At 41.6% G+C, this 18,369-nt stretch overlaps 1 protein-coding gene across 5 annotated transcripts in view; it reads left to right on the top strand.

Moving 5' to 3' along the window:
• The window catches only part of RBFOX2 (RNA binding fox-1 homolog 2), a 176,427-nt gene that overhangs the window by 122,260 nt on the left and 35,798 nt on the right, over positions 1–18,369 (top strand). For all 5 annotated transcript variants that reach the window (XM_062011942.1, XM_062011952.1, XM_062011933.1 and 2 more), the window contains 2 exons: positions 2,456–2,602; positions 15,879–15,932. In XM_062011942.1, coding sequence (XP_061867926.1) covers positions 2,456–2,602; positions 15,879–15,932 — 201 coding nt within the window. The remainder of the gene's footprint in view (positions 1–2,455; positions 2,603–15,878; positions 15,933–18,369) is intronic.

The raw sequence follows: 18,369 nt of genomic DNA, 5'->3' as shown, positions 1-18,369 counted from the left end.
ATCATCCTGTGTGGAAAGCAGCAGATCCAGTCCTGTGCAACCTCCATTTGAATTTGAAGACTAAAATATTATTGGTGTCACCGTTCAGAATTTGCGCCTTTCCTCATTCATGCTGCATTCACTAGTTTAGTCTGTATACATGGGGTTTTTGCCCACTTTACAATTCAAAGCTGTTGAGAACAGGGGATTTGGCAAACTGCGCTAGCAGGGCTCCCTTTTAGCAGGAATGTTGGTGACTTTGGGGAGTTATTTTGGAGAACTCGCAGGTGTTGTGTGAGGCTACTCCTGTGTTTTGTCCTTCTTGGACAGATTTGCCCCGAGGAGAAAAGGATTCTGATGGAGTCATAAAAATAAACCCACCAAATAGCATAGCGTGATTTAATTAACCATAAGCCAGCTGCATTGATTTTTCCCTAAGGGTACACTCTCTGTACGTTTAGTGATGGATTTTGTCATAGGGGTGAGGATAGAAGAGAAGGAAGTTTGGGAAGGGGGAGGCATCTTCTTAGATACATTAAAATGGAAGTTTCAGAGATTGTCCTTGAAACTTTGATGTTTGGGAGATGGATGAGTCTTAGCCAAATAGAAAGGCTTCATCCCGTTAGGCTTCTCCTGAGACTTGCTCTGGGAAGCAGAGATACTCACAGAGCGGTATCTTCATTCTTCCTATCGCAGCCTAATTTATATTAACCAGATCAAACATGTTTTGTGCTGGATGTGCAGCCTTACTGAAATAAAATGGAAAGCTGCCACTGCTTTGCTCAGCTCGACAAGACCCTAATGCTTACTGTTTGCTTGATCTTGTCAGTGCTTTGTAACCAGTATGCAAGTTCAAGGTCATGTCTGTAAGAGCCATTTCTGGCCAGAAGAATCTCTCTTAATGTTGCCAGTCTATCTGTGGAGAGATGTTTCTCTCCAAATATTCGTGAAGTGTTGCATAGTGAATGATGTGCAGAGTAGTCTAGCAAGTCCAGGCAGTGATTGGGGAGTCAGTGTGAGCAACTCACCTGAGATTTCTTTCCTCTTTGGTACACAAATTGTGTATTTAAAACAGGGAGGGAGGGGAAACTGCAAAGGCCCCAAAACAGTTCCCCCTTAAATTTTTATTTTTAAGGCCTACTGTGTTCTTGAAGATGCTTAAAAAAGGACTGACTTGAGCAATTACGTGGTCCTTGCCTTCTTGTTTCACTTGCTGGGTTAAGGAAGAAGTCAGGTTGGCATCTGAAGAAATGAAATGACACCTAAAAGCGCATCATGCATGTGGTTGAAATATGACTCCTAGGAGGCTGAGGCAAGCAGAAGGAGATAGTGTGAGTGAGTGCGTGCTCTTTGAATACTTTGGCTTGTTAATGCATGCATGCTCTTGGAAAGGGACAGAGCAATAACATTGTAGTCTTCTTTGTTCTGTAGCTCTGAGGTTTTGAGATAATTTTTCTGACTGAAGTACAAAAAATACCATTTCCTCATGAAGTGATTTTGCAAAGGAACTTTGCCTTCGTATTTAGTGCGGTACTCAAATTTTACCTCTTCTTAGTCTAAACCCAACACAGCCAGCTGTGGTTCTCTTCCTTTCTTCTTCCCTGCCAGTCATCTCTGTGGGGGTGTTAGGTTTCTTCTCTGCACACTGATCTCCCATATTCCTCTACCTTATTGCAGTACTTTTTCTGTACACAAGTACTTCATCCTTTCCTTTGATCTAGCTTTGCTGTACCAGTCTCTGCTTGGGAATGCTAGAACAAATTCCCTTGTTTTCTGCTGTGAAATTGGTAACAAAGTAACACTTGGAGTTTTTATTAAAAAACTGCAGTGGTAATGACTGTTTCCTGTCCCTGGGCTGACTTTTAAATGTACGAGAAGAGTTAATCAAAGACATCCTTAAGTTGTTCATATATGGTTTTTACCATTTAATTATAGACCCCTTTTTTTTGGGTAATGTTTCTCTGAAGGGAGCTTGACAGAGCAGATGCCGTTTTGCCTGGTGATGCATTTCTGGTATTGGCGCGGTGAAGAGCTGCCACTTCAACTGTGGGATTTTGATGATTGCATGAACATCCTGCCACATGAGATTAGAGTGGCGGTACTACCTCCCAGCTTCAGGATATGAAAGATCCGCCTCTTCATTAGAGCTTTCAAATGGTGGCAGCTGAAGTGAGGAAGAAGGTGGGGGGGAAGAAAGAGAAGAGATTTTAAGAAAACCAAAGGCAGATCTACAAAACTAAAAGGTGGTCTGAGGGGAGGGAGGCTGAGATCTCATTACTGTTTACTTATGGAAAGGGAGGGGAAGAACAACAGATCAATTGTTAAGCATTACTGGCTTTATCAAAGTAATTGTCAAGTGCTCAGATACTGAAATCACAAATGTAGTACTAATACCTAGGAAGAGATAGACAAAGGGCGAGAAAGGAAATTTGTGTAGTTTCTATTCACGCACACACTTTTATCTTTCTGATTTCAGCAGACAGAAGGAGGGGCACAGACAGATGGACAGCAATCACAAACACAGAACAGCGAGAGTACTGAGAGCAAATCCACTCCAAAACGACTTCATGTGTCTAACATTCCCTTCCGCTTTCGAGATCCTGACCTTCGGCAGATGTTTGGGGTAAGTTAACAGCACCTCTTAAGACAGAGCAGATTCCGCTTCCCCTCCTGTCCCCATGGGACACATGATGCTGGTGTATTCATGTGAAGGGAAAGCCCTTTCTTCTCAATTTAGTCAGTACACTGTAAAATATTTTGAGGACTGGGCCAATTGCTGGTGTTTACCTCAACTGGTAAATACACATGAAAACTACAACTGTGTCGTTCATATCAAGATGTTGAGTGTGACCTAACAGTTGGTTTGGGGAAAAAAAAACCCAACCCAAAACTTCACCTTATTTCCCAGTAAAGACTAGGATTAAACATTGACTTAATATATCCCTTGCAAAGCAGTGTTTTTCAGTTGCTTAGAAACTTGTTGAAATATTTATGTCTTTACACATGATCTGCCTCTGGAGATGAAAAATTGCTGCAAGGAACTGGCCAACTAGCTATTGCATGTGGAAAAGCTAGTGCAAGTCAGATGGTATTTTACATTGTGTATGATATACATTCTATTTCTTTGACCAAATAGTTTGTCTTCCCTAATCTTTGTCTGCTATTCATCATTCCCAATTTATAAGCTCTTGCAGGAAGAGTTTGTTCACATGAGGATAGGTGATGACTCATTCCATGTGGACATAGAGATAAATGAGTTAGATACTTCATGGCCTATCCTTCACGTGATGTTACTTATTATATCATCAGGAATCCTTGCTTGCTGGTACGATGGTTACATCCTTGGTTGATGGCATGTTTTAAAGTCTTCAGAAATATTTCTTACCAATTTTAAAGTTAACAGACTTCAAATGTTGCTGCCTGCAATGTAAGATGCAGTCCAGAGGACTCAAGTCAGGAATGACCAAAGCTAAGGTTCCTCTTACCACCTTAGGCTTTGACTGTATGCCTTAGTCCTAACTGCATAGCCAACTACTCCTCCAAAATCTTGCAGTGTTCCTGATTTAGGTATTGCATCTCTTGAGCCATCTGTGTGGGTACAGTCACACACTCTGATGTGGTGAGTGGTGTTACAATACGCAAATGCATAAAATTCGTGGACTTAAGCTTAGACTGCTATAAACGAGGGAAGAACTGGACTTGGCTGTTCATAGCCTGGACAGTACAAATGGAACTAAGCATGCAGATATGTTAAAAATGTCACTGATGGTGTTCAGCAGGAGTCCCAAGTATTATGTATTGTGAGAGATCTTTGCTCTTTGTTCTTCAAAGTTTTTTTCTGTCCATAAGAAGCCATTATGTAGATGAGACCAAATGGAGAGGAGTGGTGAAAATGCAGGAGGGTAAGGCTGCTATTCAGAGGGTTCTGACCAGGTTGCTGACAGGAGCCAGCTGACTGGAGTCTTAACATAACGAGTTGCAAGCCTTCCATCTGGGAAGTAATAACTCCTGCAGCAGTACCAGCTGGGGGCCAGTTGTTTAGAAAGATGCTTTGCAGTAAAAGATTTGTGGGTCCTGATGGACAACACATTGATCATAAAGCAACGGCATGTCTTTGCAGCAAAAGTGGCCTACCGTACTCTGGGCTGTGTTAGTGAGTGTAGCCAGCAGGCCCAGGGAAGTAATCACCTCTGCCCTGCATCATCAGCAGTTGTTGGACTGCATCTGGAACACTGCGTCCAGTTTGGGCTCCCCAGGGCAAGAAGTGCACTTCATCTTAAGTGAAATACTGGAGCAAGCCCAGTGGGCACCACTAAGATGGTCAGGAGACTGGAGAACACGGCGTGAGCAGAATCTGAGACCTCAGCCTATTCAACTTTGAGAAGAGGAGGCACAGGAGAAATATTTTTGTTGCCTGCAACTAAGGATACAGAAAAGGTGTATCCAGACTGGTTTGGTTGTGTGTGATGGTAAGAGATAACAAACACAAGTTGGAACGTGAGAAATGTCAATTAGATATCAGGAGATCTAGTTTGGTTTGTTTTGTTTTGTTTTTTTTTACTGTGAGAATGATTAAATATTGGAACGTGTACAGAGAGATTGTGGAACCTCCATCCTTGAAAGTGTTTGGCTTGACTGGACACATCCTGGCCAAGCAAATCCCACTAGATCTACTTTCAGCAGGGGTTGCACTAAATGACCTCTGGAGGTAGGTCTCAAACAAAATTATGATTCTGTGATTATGTTGCAAGAGGCCTGGGTTTGCTTGCATGTTGTTCATACATTCGATTGTCACACTCTTGACATCTGTGGGAATGTTTTCAGGGCAAAAACTCATCTCCTGGCAATCTGTGATTGGTGAATCTTCTCAGTTGCCTGATCTGCTTTTTGTTTTTTAGCTTGCTTTTTGATGCTGCAGGGCTGAGGGGTAGGCAGTTCCGTCCGGTTTGGATAAACGGGTTGCTGGAATCACAGCCAGTTCTTGGACCACCTGCTACAATCTGTATTTAGCACGTCCTGCTTTGTGCTACTGCCGCTCCCCTCTCCTGGGAGCTGCATCGCTTACATAAAATGTTCTCTGTTACTGCTGCCCCATCCCTCGAGACCAGTGCTTGGCTTGATGAGTGGCCCCTTTCACGCTTGTTCACCTTGATGCTGTTCCTCCCCGAGCTCCTAAGTGTGGGGGACGCAGATGAAATGGAAATGACAAGAACATCCCTGTCCTGATGACTCTTACCTCTGCTTTGCAGATGAGGACACCCAGGCAGCGTGAATGAACTACTGTCCTGAGAAGTGACTTGTAGGAAATTTAGCTTGACTGCTTGCATTAAGATTTTCCATCCTTTTTTGGGCCTAAATGATGTCTACGTGGTTATATGTAGAAGGTGTGGGGAAATACTCTCGATTTGCGTTGTTCCCCAAGTTACTTCTTGTTGGTTTATTTTTTTTCTGACCATCATCTTGAATTCCAGCACAGTGACATAAATTTAACTGGAGTAAGTGGTATATTCCCTGTCAAACCTTTTGTTTATTCACCTGGCTGTGTGTTTGCTGAGAGGTGTGCCCATCAGAAGAGCATTTTATCTTTTGGGACATAAAAAAGAACATGTGCCATATCCCTGTAATAGAGAACTTTGCATCTTTGCCAAGGAAACAATCAATTCTCGCAGATCTCCCTTTTTCTGTCACTGCTGCTTCTCTCGGCATGCTCAGAGCCTCGAGCATGAGAGCATTTCTCTCTGAATCCTCCTTGCTCCTGTTTATTTTTCAGGATCAGGATGCTTTCCCTTGAGTGACTCAGTGAAACCTACCCTTTCTCCTACAGGGGACTCATGGCTGCCTGAGTCTTCAACTGTGGCTGACTTGTAACCCCCATCTTCTCCCTCTCCCTTCTGTGTGTCAGGTCATATCTCCTCAACGTCATAGCTAAGAGACTCAAAATCCTTGCCTGGAGTGATTTTTCCCAAGCTACTGTACAAAGAGAGGAATTGGGTAGACAGCAAAGCCATGAAGGAAGAAATAAATGTGATGGTAGGGAGGGAGTAAAGAAGTCCCCTTGAGGATGGAACAGCATGTGAGAGGTCAGCTCAGTCCTGGGGCGCAGAACATTAGCTAATGCTTTCGTCCAGACTTGAGTAGAGGTGGACTTTAGACGTGTGGTCCCATGTGTGATTAAATGGATATTACATAATGCATTCTAAAGCTTCACTCCTTTTGAGAGCTGTAGATAGAAGGATTCCCTGACAAATTCAAGTTATTCAGCTTTCAAACCATCACTCACCTCTTCCATGTTTCTAACAGGTCCCCGAGATATCCTTGGAAACGGAGCAAACATCTCCTTATGTATATGCTTCTTATAGGGAGGCAAATAAGATAGGCTGCTTAAAACAGGTAATATTTACTTGACATTTCATCATACCAATAAAAAGACTTCCAGAAAGCTTCTAGAAGGAATAGGTCATTTTTTAATGCACACAGTCCTGCACTCACCGTGGAATAAATCAATAATTGACCTTGTTCTTGCAGATAAAGAAGAGTTAATAGCTGACCTGAAATCCCACCGTTGCCTAGGTACCAGTGATTGTTATTTGTCTGTATTTACTTTGTGTGAACAGAATATGGCATCAGGCGGTAATGTAAGGAGCTTTAGAAGAGACTGTTTCTAAGAGTTTAAACAATTGTCGGGATAACTGCCCAGGAAAGTACCTTTAAAAGGGAAGTGTTAGTGGAAGCTATGAAGTATTCAATAAAATCACACTGATGCACAAAAAGACATGATTCCACAGTCACTGAAACTGTGTTATAACACAAAACATGGTGCACGTTGGGGAGGACATAGAGGAGGAAGTAAATGGCAGCAGATATAGTTGCAAACTCAAAGAAGCAGGTGAGAAAGTAAGTGTGCTAATCATGGAGATGCTGGTGATACTGGTTCAGAGAAGGCATCGATTTTTTCACATGCAGAGAGGAAGGATTTAGGTGTAGGCAGGTCCAGTATGAAATCAGGAAACAGTTCTGTGTTTTGGGGGAAAAAAACCCAACAAAACAGAAAATAACACACTCCCCCCAGCTTGCTATGTTTATAAGGTAACAGGAGGAATTTGGACCATATCTGCCTTTGTATGTAATTTATAGTAAAAGAAGATGAGACAGTGTTTGTTAATATTTAAAAACCAGCAGAATCTAAATAAGGTATGCCCAAAGATAATAGCCAAAGAGGGGAACTCTTTTGTTCGTTAATGTTAATTTTTAGCCAGTTCTTGTAAGCTTGGGGAGTTGAGGAAGGCTGGAACACTGTCCACCAGGATTCACAGTTGGAAAAACTGAAAGGGATGGCCCAAAGAGCTATGAACGATCTATCCACATGTTGATTCAAGATAAAAATAATCTCGGAATGTTTAAAAAATATCCCATTAGAATCTGTAGAAATTGTTTGATATCTGTTCAGCGTGACTCTGTGTAAGGTCATATACATCCTTTCAGACAAATACCGTCTTGTCTATTTTGAAAAGATTATCCAAAGCAATACTGATACATTTGAACATTGCTCGAGCAATTCATTTTGTCCAAGTGACTGATTTTGGTTTTAAAGAAAAAGAATACCTACTCAAACACAACACACATTAGAGGGATTAAAAACCTCTTTAAAGACAGATAATAAAAAATTAGTAGTTTCTGGGGAGACATCCGTGGTCAAGACTGTTTCTAGTTTCATTTTTCCCAGGGATCTGTTTCAGTCACGGTCCTGTTCAGTATCAACCCGTGGAGACAGCACTATTAAAATCCTGCCAGTAAGGTTTGTGGTTAAAAAAATTTTTTTGAGGAGGAGGAAAGAGAAAGATAAGGTTACTGTTAGAGAATGATTTGAAATGCCTGATTAACTGACAATAAATCCAGCAAAAATGTGTTTGATGCAGCTCAGTGCAGAGTACTGAGTATGTGGGAACCAGGCTGTGCTTGTTGGATGGAAAGTTTTCTTTGGAAAATGTTGATTTGAGAGAGTACTAGCGATTATTGAACATAATTGCTTCAACAATGAAAAGGCAGATATAAGATTGAAGGAGGGATGTGATCTTGCTCATGCTCAAAGTTGAAAATACTGACTGTATAATTTTGTTCAATTCTGAGATCAGTTTAGGACCACAAATTAATCTAGGGCTTGGAAGTTACGTTACATTTTACCCTAAGGTGTTGGGTACATGATTTACTCAGTTTATTAAAGAGAGGTTGAGTGATGACAAGTCTGTTCTGTACAGCTGCTTATGCATGGATGATACCTGCTAATAGGGATTTTAGGCCTTGTTTACAGTCATAATAAGATTTTTCCAGTAGGAAGCTGAAATTTAACATTATTAGCCTTGAAATAAGAAAAAAAAGTCTTAGTAATTTAGACTAATTTAAACAATGGAATAATTTGCCAAGGAGTAGAAGAGTTGCTACCAGTATTAAAAATAATAATTAGCAACTCTCTTAAAGTCTTTACATCCAGTTTCTGAGGGCAGTTCTTTGGCTAGCGTGTGTAAAAACGCTGACATGATGGTAGTAGTCTCCTCCTTAAGTGCTGATAGGCTGTCCCTTTCCTTACTGGACTATGTGTGTAAGAAGAAAAGCTTATACTTCTCTCAACATGTTTCCAGTCATTTCAGCTTTGTGGTATGATAGTACCCATGCTTGTCCATCATGGCTCATAGCTTCAGTCCTTAGGCTTCAAGAAGTATAAAATTGACTGGGATACCCTTTTCAGTTGTGGACTTTAGAGTCTGGATTGGAGTGCCTGCAATAGGAAGATCCATCTGTTCTCGGGCTGAATCATGAATGGCCTCCACAAAATCAGGCAAAGTGGATCGTCTTGGTAGTTCATATGGGTGTCTGTGCATTAAAGCTTCTCATCTGTTGTGAAAGCAACAGTGCAAGCAGTCAGAATTGATATTTCTTGGAGTTTACCGTGATAAAATGCCCTCTTTCAAGAACCTTAAAATGATTTTTTTAAAAAGGAGATAGTGGAAAGTAAAAATAAGGACTATGTTGATGATGACTGCAGATGAAGGTGTGATAGAACAGTAAAGGGTGTGAATTCTTTCAGGCTCTGGCTTCAGATGGAGACATTGCCTTTAAAATGTGCTCACTCCATGACTACTACTTGGCCTTGGTGGGGAACATCATCAGCCCAGTTGATAAAGGAGTTTCATGTGTTACCAGCTACAGCAGTAATAACGCATAACTGTTTTATATAAAGTTGACTATTCTGTCACATTTAATAACTTTCAGTTAATGAAGTTATTGATGATGTCATTTATTAAAGGTGACAGAATGGTAGCTCCTTTTTTTAAACATTGGATTTTAAGGGAGGTAATATTGTTACCTTTTTCCTTCTCTAGGCATACTTTTTCTCTCCGCTGCAAAGTTCTTAATGATGTGTGTTCCTGGTAGACCACTGGTTTCTGTGACCCAAGCAACACAGCTCTGGGAGCTCACATATTTTTGGAAGCTCTTGTAGCCCTCAGGTCTCGGCCTCTGGGGAAACATTTTGTCACTTTGCACTTCCAAAAATATCTCAGTGGATATAATTTCTCATCCAACTTTTTTTCTGGTATCAAGACTGCAAAACACCTTCACGAGCCTATAGTTTGAGGCTAAAGCAATAACAAGCTGGACTACAGCTCTTTCTCACCATGAATTTGGTAGAATTTTAAGTCTGTGTTTGGCAAGAAATAAATTTCCATACACAAGTAATTAATGATACAAGTATTGGCAGTGGCAGAAAGGTACTTGTTTGACGTTAAGGTAAGTAGATAAGTAATATGATAGGCCAAGAAGCTCTGGCCTGCAGGCGTTCATACAGTGAAGTCTGAGGTACAGCAATAGGAAAGTTGCTGAAAGGGACTCTGCTGAGTGGACTGGACATCTGAAGGAGGAAATCCTGTCTTCTGGATATCAAGGTGTATTTTATTTTTTACGTCTCCTAATAGTACTGGCCACTGATCACACCTAACAAGTCCTACGTGTCAGTATGGGAGAGCAAACATTCTGACACAAGGTGGCCTCTTTGTCATGATTCTTGTTTCCAAGCTTTTCCTACTCAAATGAGACTCAGCAGTGTCACAGAGGACTTTGTTCCTGCTGATGCTGGGTAGAGTTAGAAGAGGCGCTGCAGTTTATCCTGATGTGTTTCACCAGTGTGGTTCCTGTAGTGACCTTTTGCAAGTGACTTGTGTGCTCGGTGCTGCTCAAGTATCCTGCTTAATCTGCACAATTACGCTGGGCACTGTGGTACGTCTGCGAATGGGCACGTGTGCTGCTGCAGCTGTCAGCAACTATTGCATTGTCTCACTCTGCAAAAACTGGGTGCTGGTGCTACAGGACATGGAAACTTCTGTAGTGACCACGTAGTGGAAGATAGTGATGGCTGGATTGTGCTTTTATCTAAGATTTGTTTTAGCTTTTCATAAGAGTCACTGGCAGAGTCTGCAATGAGAGTGGTCCGAACATCGTTGGGGAAACAGTGCTGTAGCTGGATTTACTTGCATAAAAGGCCTGGGTAAAATTAGATGGAGTTGTCTTTTATAACGCAGATTTATATGGATTCAGTCTATATGTGCGAGTTCTCTCAAATTGAGCTTTGAACATATGCTGCTTTTGTGGGCACAGATCCAAGTATTTTTTCTGTGGCAGCATGACCAGGTTACGTTGCAGTCACACGTCTGGGGACCACACAAGGCAGTAACAAGAAGCTGGAAGCTGGCCTGGAGTGGTACCTTTTGGTACTATTCACTAACATCTTACTGTTTTGTGTGAAACTTTTATTTGTGCGTCAGAGGATAACAAATGGCTGAGAAACCATGTTCCTCATCACTTTGTTTGCTGGGATGACTGTGATCTGTAAATCCTGTTAGAAATCTGTACTCACTATGTGACTTCCCTGTAAGCCTGCTTTCTTAGAAAAAGTTTTGTTGGGCAATAAGATGACCCTAATAAGGGCTTGTTGGTTCTTGTTTAGTGTCTGTTCAGTTGGTAAACTATGGTAGTGTTTGATTTGCTTTATAAATCCTCGATGCTTCCATCTTCCTGTCAGCAAAGCATACTGGCAAAGCTTGGCTGGAAGGAGTTAGCTCTAGCACTATTTTGAGGAGATATGACCCAGCTTTAGGTGAGGAAGTAGTACTACTCGTAGTAGCATGGCTCTGGCAGACCCCATGCTGCCATAACCAAGCACTGAGTAATGCCCACTTGAATAGAGGCAGCTGTTCTCAGCTGAACAGAAATCCTATGGAGTTGGGAGCTCCTGTAAGGACTCTCTCTTCAATATGGAGCTGTCTTGTAGATAAAATGCTCTTGCTCATGCACCTCAAGCCTGAGGACCTGAAATAATTACCTGCATAGAATGTTGGTTTCTTGGCTATTTTAACCATCTTTGAAACTGGACTGTTTGGCATCTTCAAGGTTTAGGTAGTTCACTGCACTCATCTAAGTGAATTTTGTAGGAACAGTGTAAAGCTGCTTGGGCATACAGAATTCTCTAACAGATATGCGAGGTTGTTGAATGGTGGCTCATGTTACCTTTTGTTGTTCCATTACTTTCTTTTCCCTGTTGTATGCATCTTTAGGGTTAAGTTATTTGTCTGGCACGTTTGGAGCTGATTTTGAAAGCTGTAGACAGGGAGAGGAGACAGGGCCAGCTGGAACAGAGCATACAGGAGGGGCCCTACCAAACTGTCAGTGCCTTGGAAGGCAAAAGCTCTCTGGTGCCAGATCTCTCAAATTTATTATATATAATGTAATTATGGCCTCTGCTGGAAAAATCTGCTGCCTTCATGTCATCTGGGTGTAAGGAAACACACAGCATGCATATAATCTTCCTTCCACAATGCCCTTGCATCTATGGTAAGCTACATCGTGTTCAAGCAAGAAAATTGGTTCTAGTCATAGCTGATGTCTGTTAATATCTCTATGCCTTTTAAATGTTATTTCTAACAACTTCTGCTGCCACTGTAGAGAAGATAATTCTCATTTACCTGCTTTACAGAAAAATAGCTAAAAGTTGGTAAAAGGTCACTTCAGGGAATGAAGGATTAAGAACAAGATGCTGTATCTCCTATGCCATGTCGTGAATGGAAGTGTGTGCATGTGTATCCAGCATACGGTGTGTATATGAGCAGCTCATGGAGGAAGCTTCTTGCACAACCTGACATGTTATGGGGAATGCTGGCTTCTAAGTCACATAGTAAACTTTATTAGTCGTGGTGGGGGAGCATTGCAGATGAGTAGTCCTGCTATGCCACCCTTCAGAGGCTGTGAACTCTGCAGAGGATTTTTCTTCCTGTGCTGCTATGCAGCGTTGTAAGTTCTTGGTAATCATTGAGTGAAAAAAATCAAGTCTGTGAGAACAGTGATTCATGTCTTCAAGGTTAAGGATGAGAGGGTTAGTCCTCATGGACAACTTAAGCATGGATCTTGTTTTATTTGGCCTGATCCTCTGTCTGCTGTAAAATACAAGCATGATTTTAAAAAAACCCTACTATGAGGATATTTGGTGTCAACCCTTGTATTTAGATGGCCTACAACTTTCCCTACAAAAACTGTGACCTTTTCACTAAGGAGCTCTTAAAACTTCCATTGTTTGCACTAGGCTGTTGACATTTGGTAGGGGAAGCACCATCAGAGAACAAAGTGCCTTTTTATGTTCCACTAAATTAGATTCAGCTTTCAAGGAGATATAAACTGTTAAAATGAACTAGTTCTATTTTCCTGCTTTCATTCTTCAGGAAAATTTTGGCACACTACCAAAAAAAAAAGTGTCTCCAGTGCTGGACTAAGCATTGAAGCAGCAAGGACAAGAGCCATGGTGTTAGGAGCTGTCAGAGCAGCTTTTACAATAGCTGCAGGAGAGTCCCTGAAGTGCCCAGTGCACATCTTTCTGCCTTGCAACCATGCTGCCATCTTCCAGGGAATTTCACAGACCAGGAAAGCCTTCCCCAGCAAATGTCAGCTTTGCAGTTAGCTCTTGTTGTGTGTTCCTTCTCTCCTGCCTCTTCAGACACCCACAACTCCTAGGTAGAAAAGAGACTGGGACAGTTTGCATGGGTGGATGTAGCCCATTGCAGTACATGTCGAGCATGTACTCGCTGCGGCTGCAGGATTTGGTGATGGGAATTGTGTCATTTAGGAAACGCTGTGCCTCCATCATCTTCAGGGCAGGGAGGCAGTCCTGCTGCCACTCACAGAGCTAGGTCATGTTGCTTACCTTCAGTGTTATCGCCAGCTTTTTGTCAGCCTCAAGAAATTAAACACACAAGACAGGATTTCCTGTTGGTGTGGAAAACCCTGCATGAAGAGCCCAGCTGAACAGGGCTGGCAGGCAGCACTGGCAGTGGTACACGAGGATCCAGGCCCAGCTGGGTGTGGAGAAAGGGGAAGATTGCATGGCATAATTGTGCACCAGAAGCTGCACAGTTTGTTCTCTTGCAAGATGATTCTGCTGAGGTAGAAAATGGTGGGGTTTTTTTTCTTTATTTTTTGATGGCTTTGAAGGTTCTGAAAATAATTTTGGCATTTGCATTTATTAAGAGCTCGGCTGTTTCAGCATGTGTGGCAAAGCTGAGCAGCTGAGCTGATCTGGCAGGGACAGATCCTGCTCTTTGGGAAGAGTGTCCTGCTTTCTACTCCTTTTTCCTTCTCAGAGCCCTAATGCTCTCCTGACTCTTTGAGCCACTTTGTAGCAGTAAATCATCAAAAACTGTGTAAATATTCCTTTTATTGGGCTATTTTTTTTTTTCAGATCGGTGAGCTGTATCAGTTTACCTATAGGTGAGAATGAAAACTGGAGCCAGCTTTAGGAAGCTTGGTGAGACCAGACAAGGAAGGACAAGGGAGCAGGGACAGCCCTTCAGCAGCAGCGGGCTGTTAAATTGGTTCAACCCCTGTCGTGTAAGGACACTGAAATAGTCTACCAAGAAAGCAATCATGACTGATTTCTTTCATGGCAGTGCCCAAGCCATATGCAACAAAGACAACAAAAAGCAATCAACGGCTAATCTGCTTTGTAGACAAGCCCACACCAAGTGTGGGGATAGGAATAGAAAATATGTTTTAGCTCTTGATTGGCACAGCAGTGGTCAAAAGAGGATCTAGCATGGATCAAGCCTAAGCTGTTGAGATGTTGAGGTTTCAAGGAAGATGCGTGTTTACGTTAGCATTATTTGAACTTTGCATAATGTGAATTGAATTGTTCTTGGGATGAATAGAAGATCAAGTATTGTCTTTAAACAATAGAACAGTAAAAACAACATCTGTGAAGCAACATTTGTAAAAGAATACAACTATCTCCTTTTTAAGAATGGAAGCAGACAGAAACGATAGCTAAAATTGTTGGAAGCATTTTGTTTGCTTAAAAACAGTTGTGGAATACATGTTGAAGGAAATTAATAGCTTCTTATTGCTTTACATATTCAGAACTTCTCCTCAGCCATCATGACTTACTGTTGTAAATGTTCCATGTTAGCAATTTGGCCACAAGTCCTTGAAGCAGGGCACTCACAAAATGAGCTTTATGCCCATTTGACTCCAAATGGAAATGCTAATTAAAAAAACCCTGACAAATATTAAGAGCACTGCAGCAAAGTGGAATGTCCAGGTGCCCAGAGGCTGTATTCATTGTTTTTCTGAACTACAAAACCATTTATTCTCTTCTCGTTGACCCTGCCTTCCTTTGCCTACCACCTTTAAGTCTAATGCAAGCAGTGAGATGAAAACCATGTTGATGGAAGCTTTTGTAAATGATGGAGTAGGAAAAAAATGCATTTGGCCAAGTGCAAAATACATTCTGGAAAGAAGACTGCTCCATAGATATGCTCCTGAAAATGAGATCTTGGATCTGTGTTTCTGGACAGCAGGGACCCCAGTTTGGAAATAAGGCATTGACACCTAGAGCATTGTGAGGGTTCTGTTGAAGTGGTGATGCTTTTACCTGTAGGTTACTGGTGTGAATCTGGCCATGAATATGTTCCAGGGTGAAGGATGTGATCCATATATGGTTCCACAGAGGGTGGTAAATCTTTCCAGCTTGTAGCTCTTGTTGCCCATTTTTGTTCTATGCTAAGTAGAATCAGAATGATACTAGTATAGAGTACAAGTAGAGAGCTCTTTGGGATGGGTTGTTGAAACAATGTAGAGTAGCACGGCCCTGCTCCCCTCAGGATCTCCAGGTGGAGCCAGAGATGAGAATTCTGTCATACATGATAAACTTGTATAGATTATTGACAGCCTGTTGTATGTGACAAGTTAATGTTGAATGATCTTTGTCTGAAAAACAAACTCTTGGGGACTGGCCATTTTTGTGGTTTCTGAATCTGCCATCAATTCTTCTGAAGGCTTGAAATTTAGGGAAGGAAAGGAGAATTCAGAGTTTGAGATCCTTGAGGTCATGAGTCTTATGTCACTGTTCACGCCAGGGAAAACAACATCACTGTTAACTTTCTTTTTGTGATAGCCACTTCTGGAGGAAGATAAAATGCTGAATTACATCTGAGAAATGTTGTTATATGTCTGAGATGAAATTGTATAACCATGTCTTAGATGAAATAGTAGAATGAGGGAAGAAAGAATTGTTTAGATTAAAAGGTGGAAAAGAGAAGCTGCTACAAATCCCTAAAACTCTTTTGGAGATTGTTTTTCTTCCTTTAGACTTTTGTGAGAAAACCTAGAGTCTGTGACCAAGAGGATCTACATGCCCTAACCCAAGAGAATCGGGTCACATCACTGGGATTTTATGCCTTTGCCTCTATGCTAGAAACAGGAATATTCTCACCTATTTTCTTGCATTAAGCCAACTCCCAAAAGGTAGAAAAACAGGTTGCCAAAAATAAATCTTTTTTTTTTTCTCCCCCCTCCTTGTCTCTCCGCAGCAATTCGGCAAAATCCTTGATGTAGAGATAATCTTTAATGAGCGTGGCTCGAAGGTAAGTCCTGTTTCTGTACCCGCTTCTCTTGTTTTGATTGCAGAGTAAAAGGCAGTTCATTGCCTAGAGAATATACTCTGTAGAGATCAGCAGGAATTAGTGTGATGGGGGAAGGGAAAAGTTATTTTTGGGACTGTCTCCTGTTCCCTCTCACTCCAGACTCTGAGCGTGGTCATTTCTGGGCAGCATGTACCAATGCTCCTAGATACTCCCATCTGTAATGTGGGATCAGGTTCCCCCAGCATTTTAAACAAACAGGGAGTCAGTCACTTGAGTGTTTCATACCAATTTGCAGTGAGTGCCCTGTGGGGAAGGCAGTAAGGTAAAAGAACTTTATGTGATGGGAGGCTCTAAGAACAAAGCCTAACCTACCTATCTCCCCAACCACATTTTTATTCATTGAAGTACTTCTGTAGAAAAAAACTATCATCTCATAGGTGAAAGGATTTTATTTACTCTATTTTGCAGATTTACTCAGCACTTCTGAGATACTAACCTTTCATGTTTGAGATATTTGATGCTTAATGTAAGCATCTTCATTACATTTGCCCTGCCCCATGTGGATCTCTCCTCACTGAATTTGCATTCACACTATTTTCATCTTACAGATATATTAAGAGGGAAGTTTTGTTGAGGGTTAATGGTAATTTATTTACCTGGAGATTTCAAATGTTGCTCAGGTCAGCTGCAGAGAGAGTCAGTGATCTTTGTCCTAATTGGCAATTGGTTCTACTCACTTAACCAGTATCACCACAATGACAAATTGATGTGATTCTCTCTCTGCCCAGGAGGTTCAGCACTGGAATAGCAGGGAGTTTTGCAGGTCAGGAGCAAGGTGCATTGCCAAAGCTCTATGGGGGAAGCTTGCACAGTGCATGTCTATACTCTGCTTGACTTAATCAATGCTAAGATTCCCATTTTCAATTAAAACAAAATTTTCCTCCTCCCCCCACACACGTGTGTGCACATGTGTGCATGCACACAAGAGATTTTGAAGTTGCAATTCAGCTAAGCAGTTTTGGTTTAGAGTCTATGCCTTTCGCTTGGATTTGAGGTTCACAGTCTTCAAGTGGCCTCTTTGCTTCAACATATATTCTGGGGTATGCTCATGTTCAGAACCCTCTGCGAATTTCCACCATGTTGCCCAAGATGCATTCTGAAATTCTTCAGTCTCTGTATTAGCTGGAAACCAGAAAGCAATTCATCTGTATACAAAATAAATGAGCTTTAGCCCTTTCCCCATCCTTTGTTTGTACTTAGTACCATGTTTTTGTTTTGGTTTGTTTTTTGAGAAGACAGTCAGAAGGAGTAAATATCTGTATGGCTTAGTTAAAGAGTTTTCCTTCCCTATGTGGATAAAAATCTATATGCTTTACCAAAACAATCAGCTATGCCGAGTTTGTAAATATTTACACTGCTCTCTGCTGTTCTTCTGATATTTATAGGCCAGAGCTATCTGTGAATTAGTCTTGATTTTAGTCATTTCTGTTTGGCTTTGGGAATAGCCTCTGGCCTCTATCAAATCCCTACTTGTTTGGATGTAATTGCAGAAGGAGGAACAAAAATAACTGGCCTGGCAAAGTGGTGAGCTCTGTCCTTCATCCCCCACTGCCTGTGCTTTCCCGAATGATGTTTTATTCTCCACACGTGAAATTCACTCTCTCTCTCCGATCCATACAGCCCTATATTAAACACCCACGGCTGCCCTTTCCTTTCTAGGCAACACTAACGTTGGAGGCTTTCTGTGAAGATTTGATTTATGACAAAGTACCTTGTTGTGCAGTTGTTAAAGCCCAAGGCTTCTGGTTTTCAGTTAAAACAAAAACTATTGCTGAAGAGTTCCTTGATTAATTTTATCCTAAACTCTTAATGAATACATGAAGAAATAAACCGATTGGAAGAGATGTTCTTCCAGTCTTTGACCATGTGGTTTTCTACTGGTTTTTTTGGTCACCTTATATCAAAAAGCAGTTGCAAAACTGATAGCCTGTACAAGGGATGGGGCAGAATCTGAACAGAATGAGAAAACGCCCAAAGAGTAATTTTTTTGGTGTCTTTGCATCCTTCTCTACCCCTCTAATTCCTGTTTTAAAAAGAATGCAAGGTTATTCCTGCTTAGCATGAAAATGGGAGGCCCCAGTGTTTGAGCGGGGTGTAGCTGCACGAAGCACCTGGTATTCACATAATAATGGAAAAACAGCAGTTTGGTGATCTGATGGTGAAGCAAAGGAAATGGATCTTTCTGGAGGCCACTCACTGACTCTGGGGTTCTTCCTCCACCTTAGGAAAAAGAAATCTGAATGCATTTTCCTGCCCTGTGGTTTCCATTCTAATCTAATGATATGAAACCTCTCTCTCTCTTCTCCTCCTCCTCTCTCTTGGGAATCCGAAAGCAGATGCTCCTGCTGCCTGCCTTGTGCTGTGTTCTCAATGCTCC

The sequence above is a fragment of the Colius striatus genome, chromosome 1 (assembly GCF_028858725.1).
Source record: "Colius striatus isolate bColStr4 chromosome 1, bColStr4.1.hap1, whole genome shotgun sequence".
NCBI lineage: Eukaryota > Metazoa > Chordata > Aves > Coliiformes > Coliidae > Colius > Colius striatus.
This window is presented reverse-complemented; position numbering and strand designations above follow the sequence as displayed.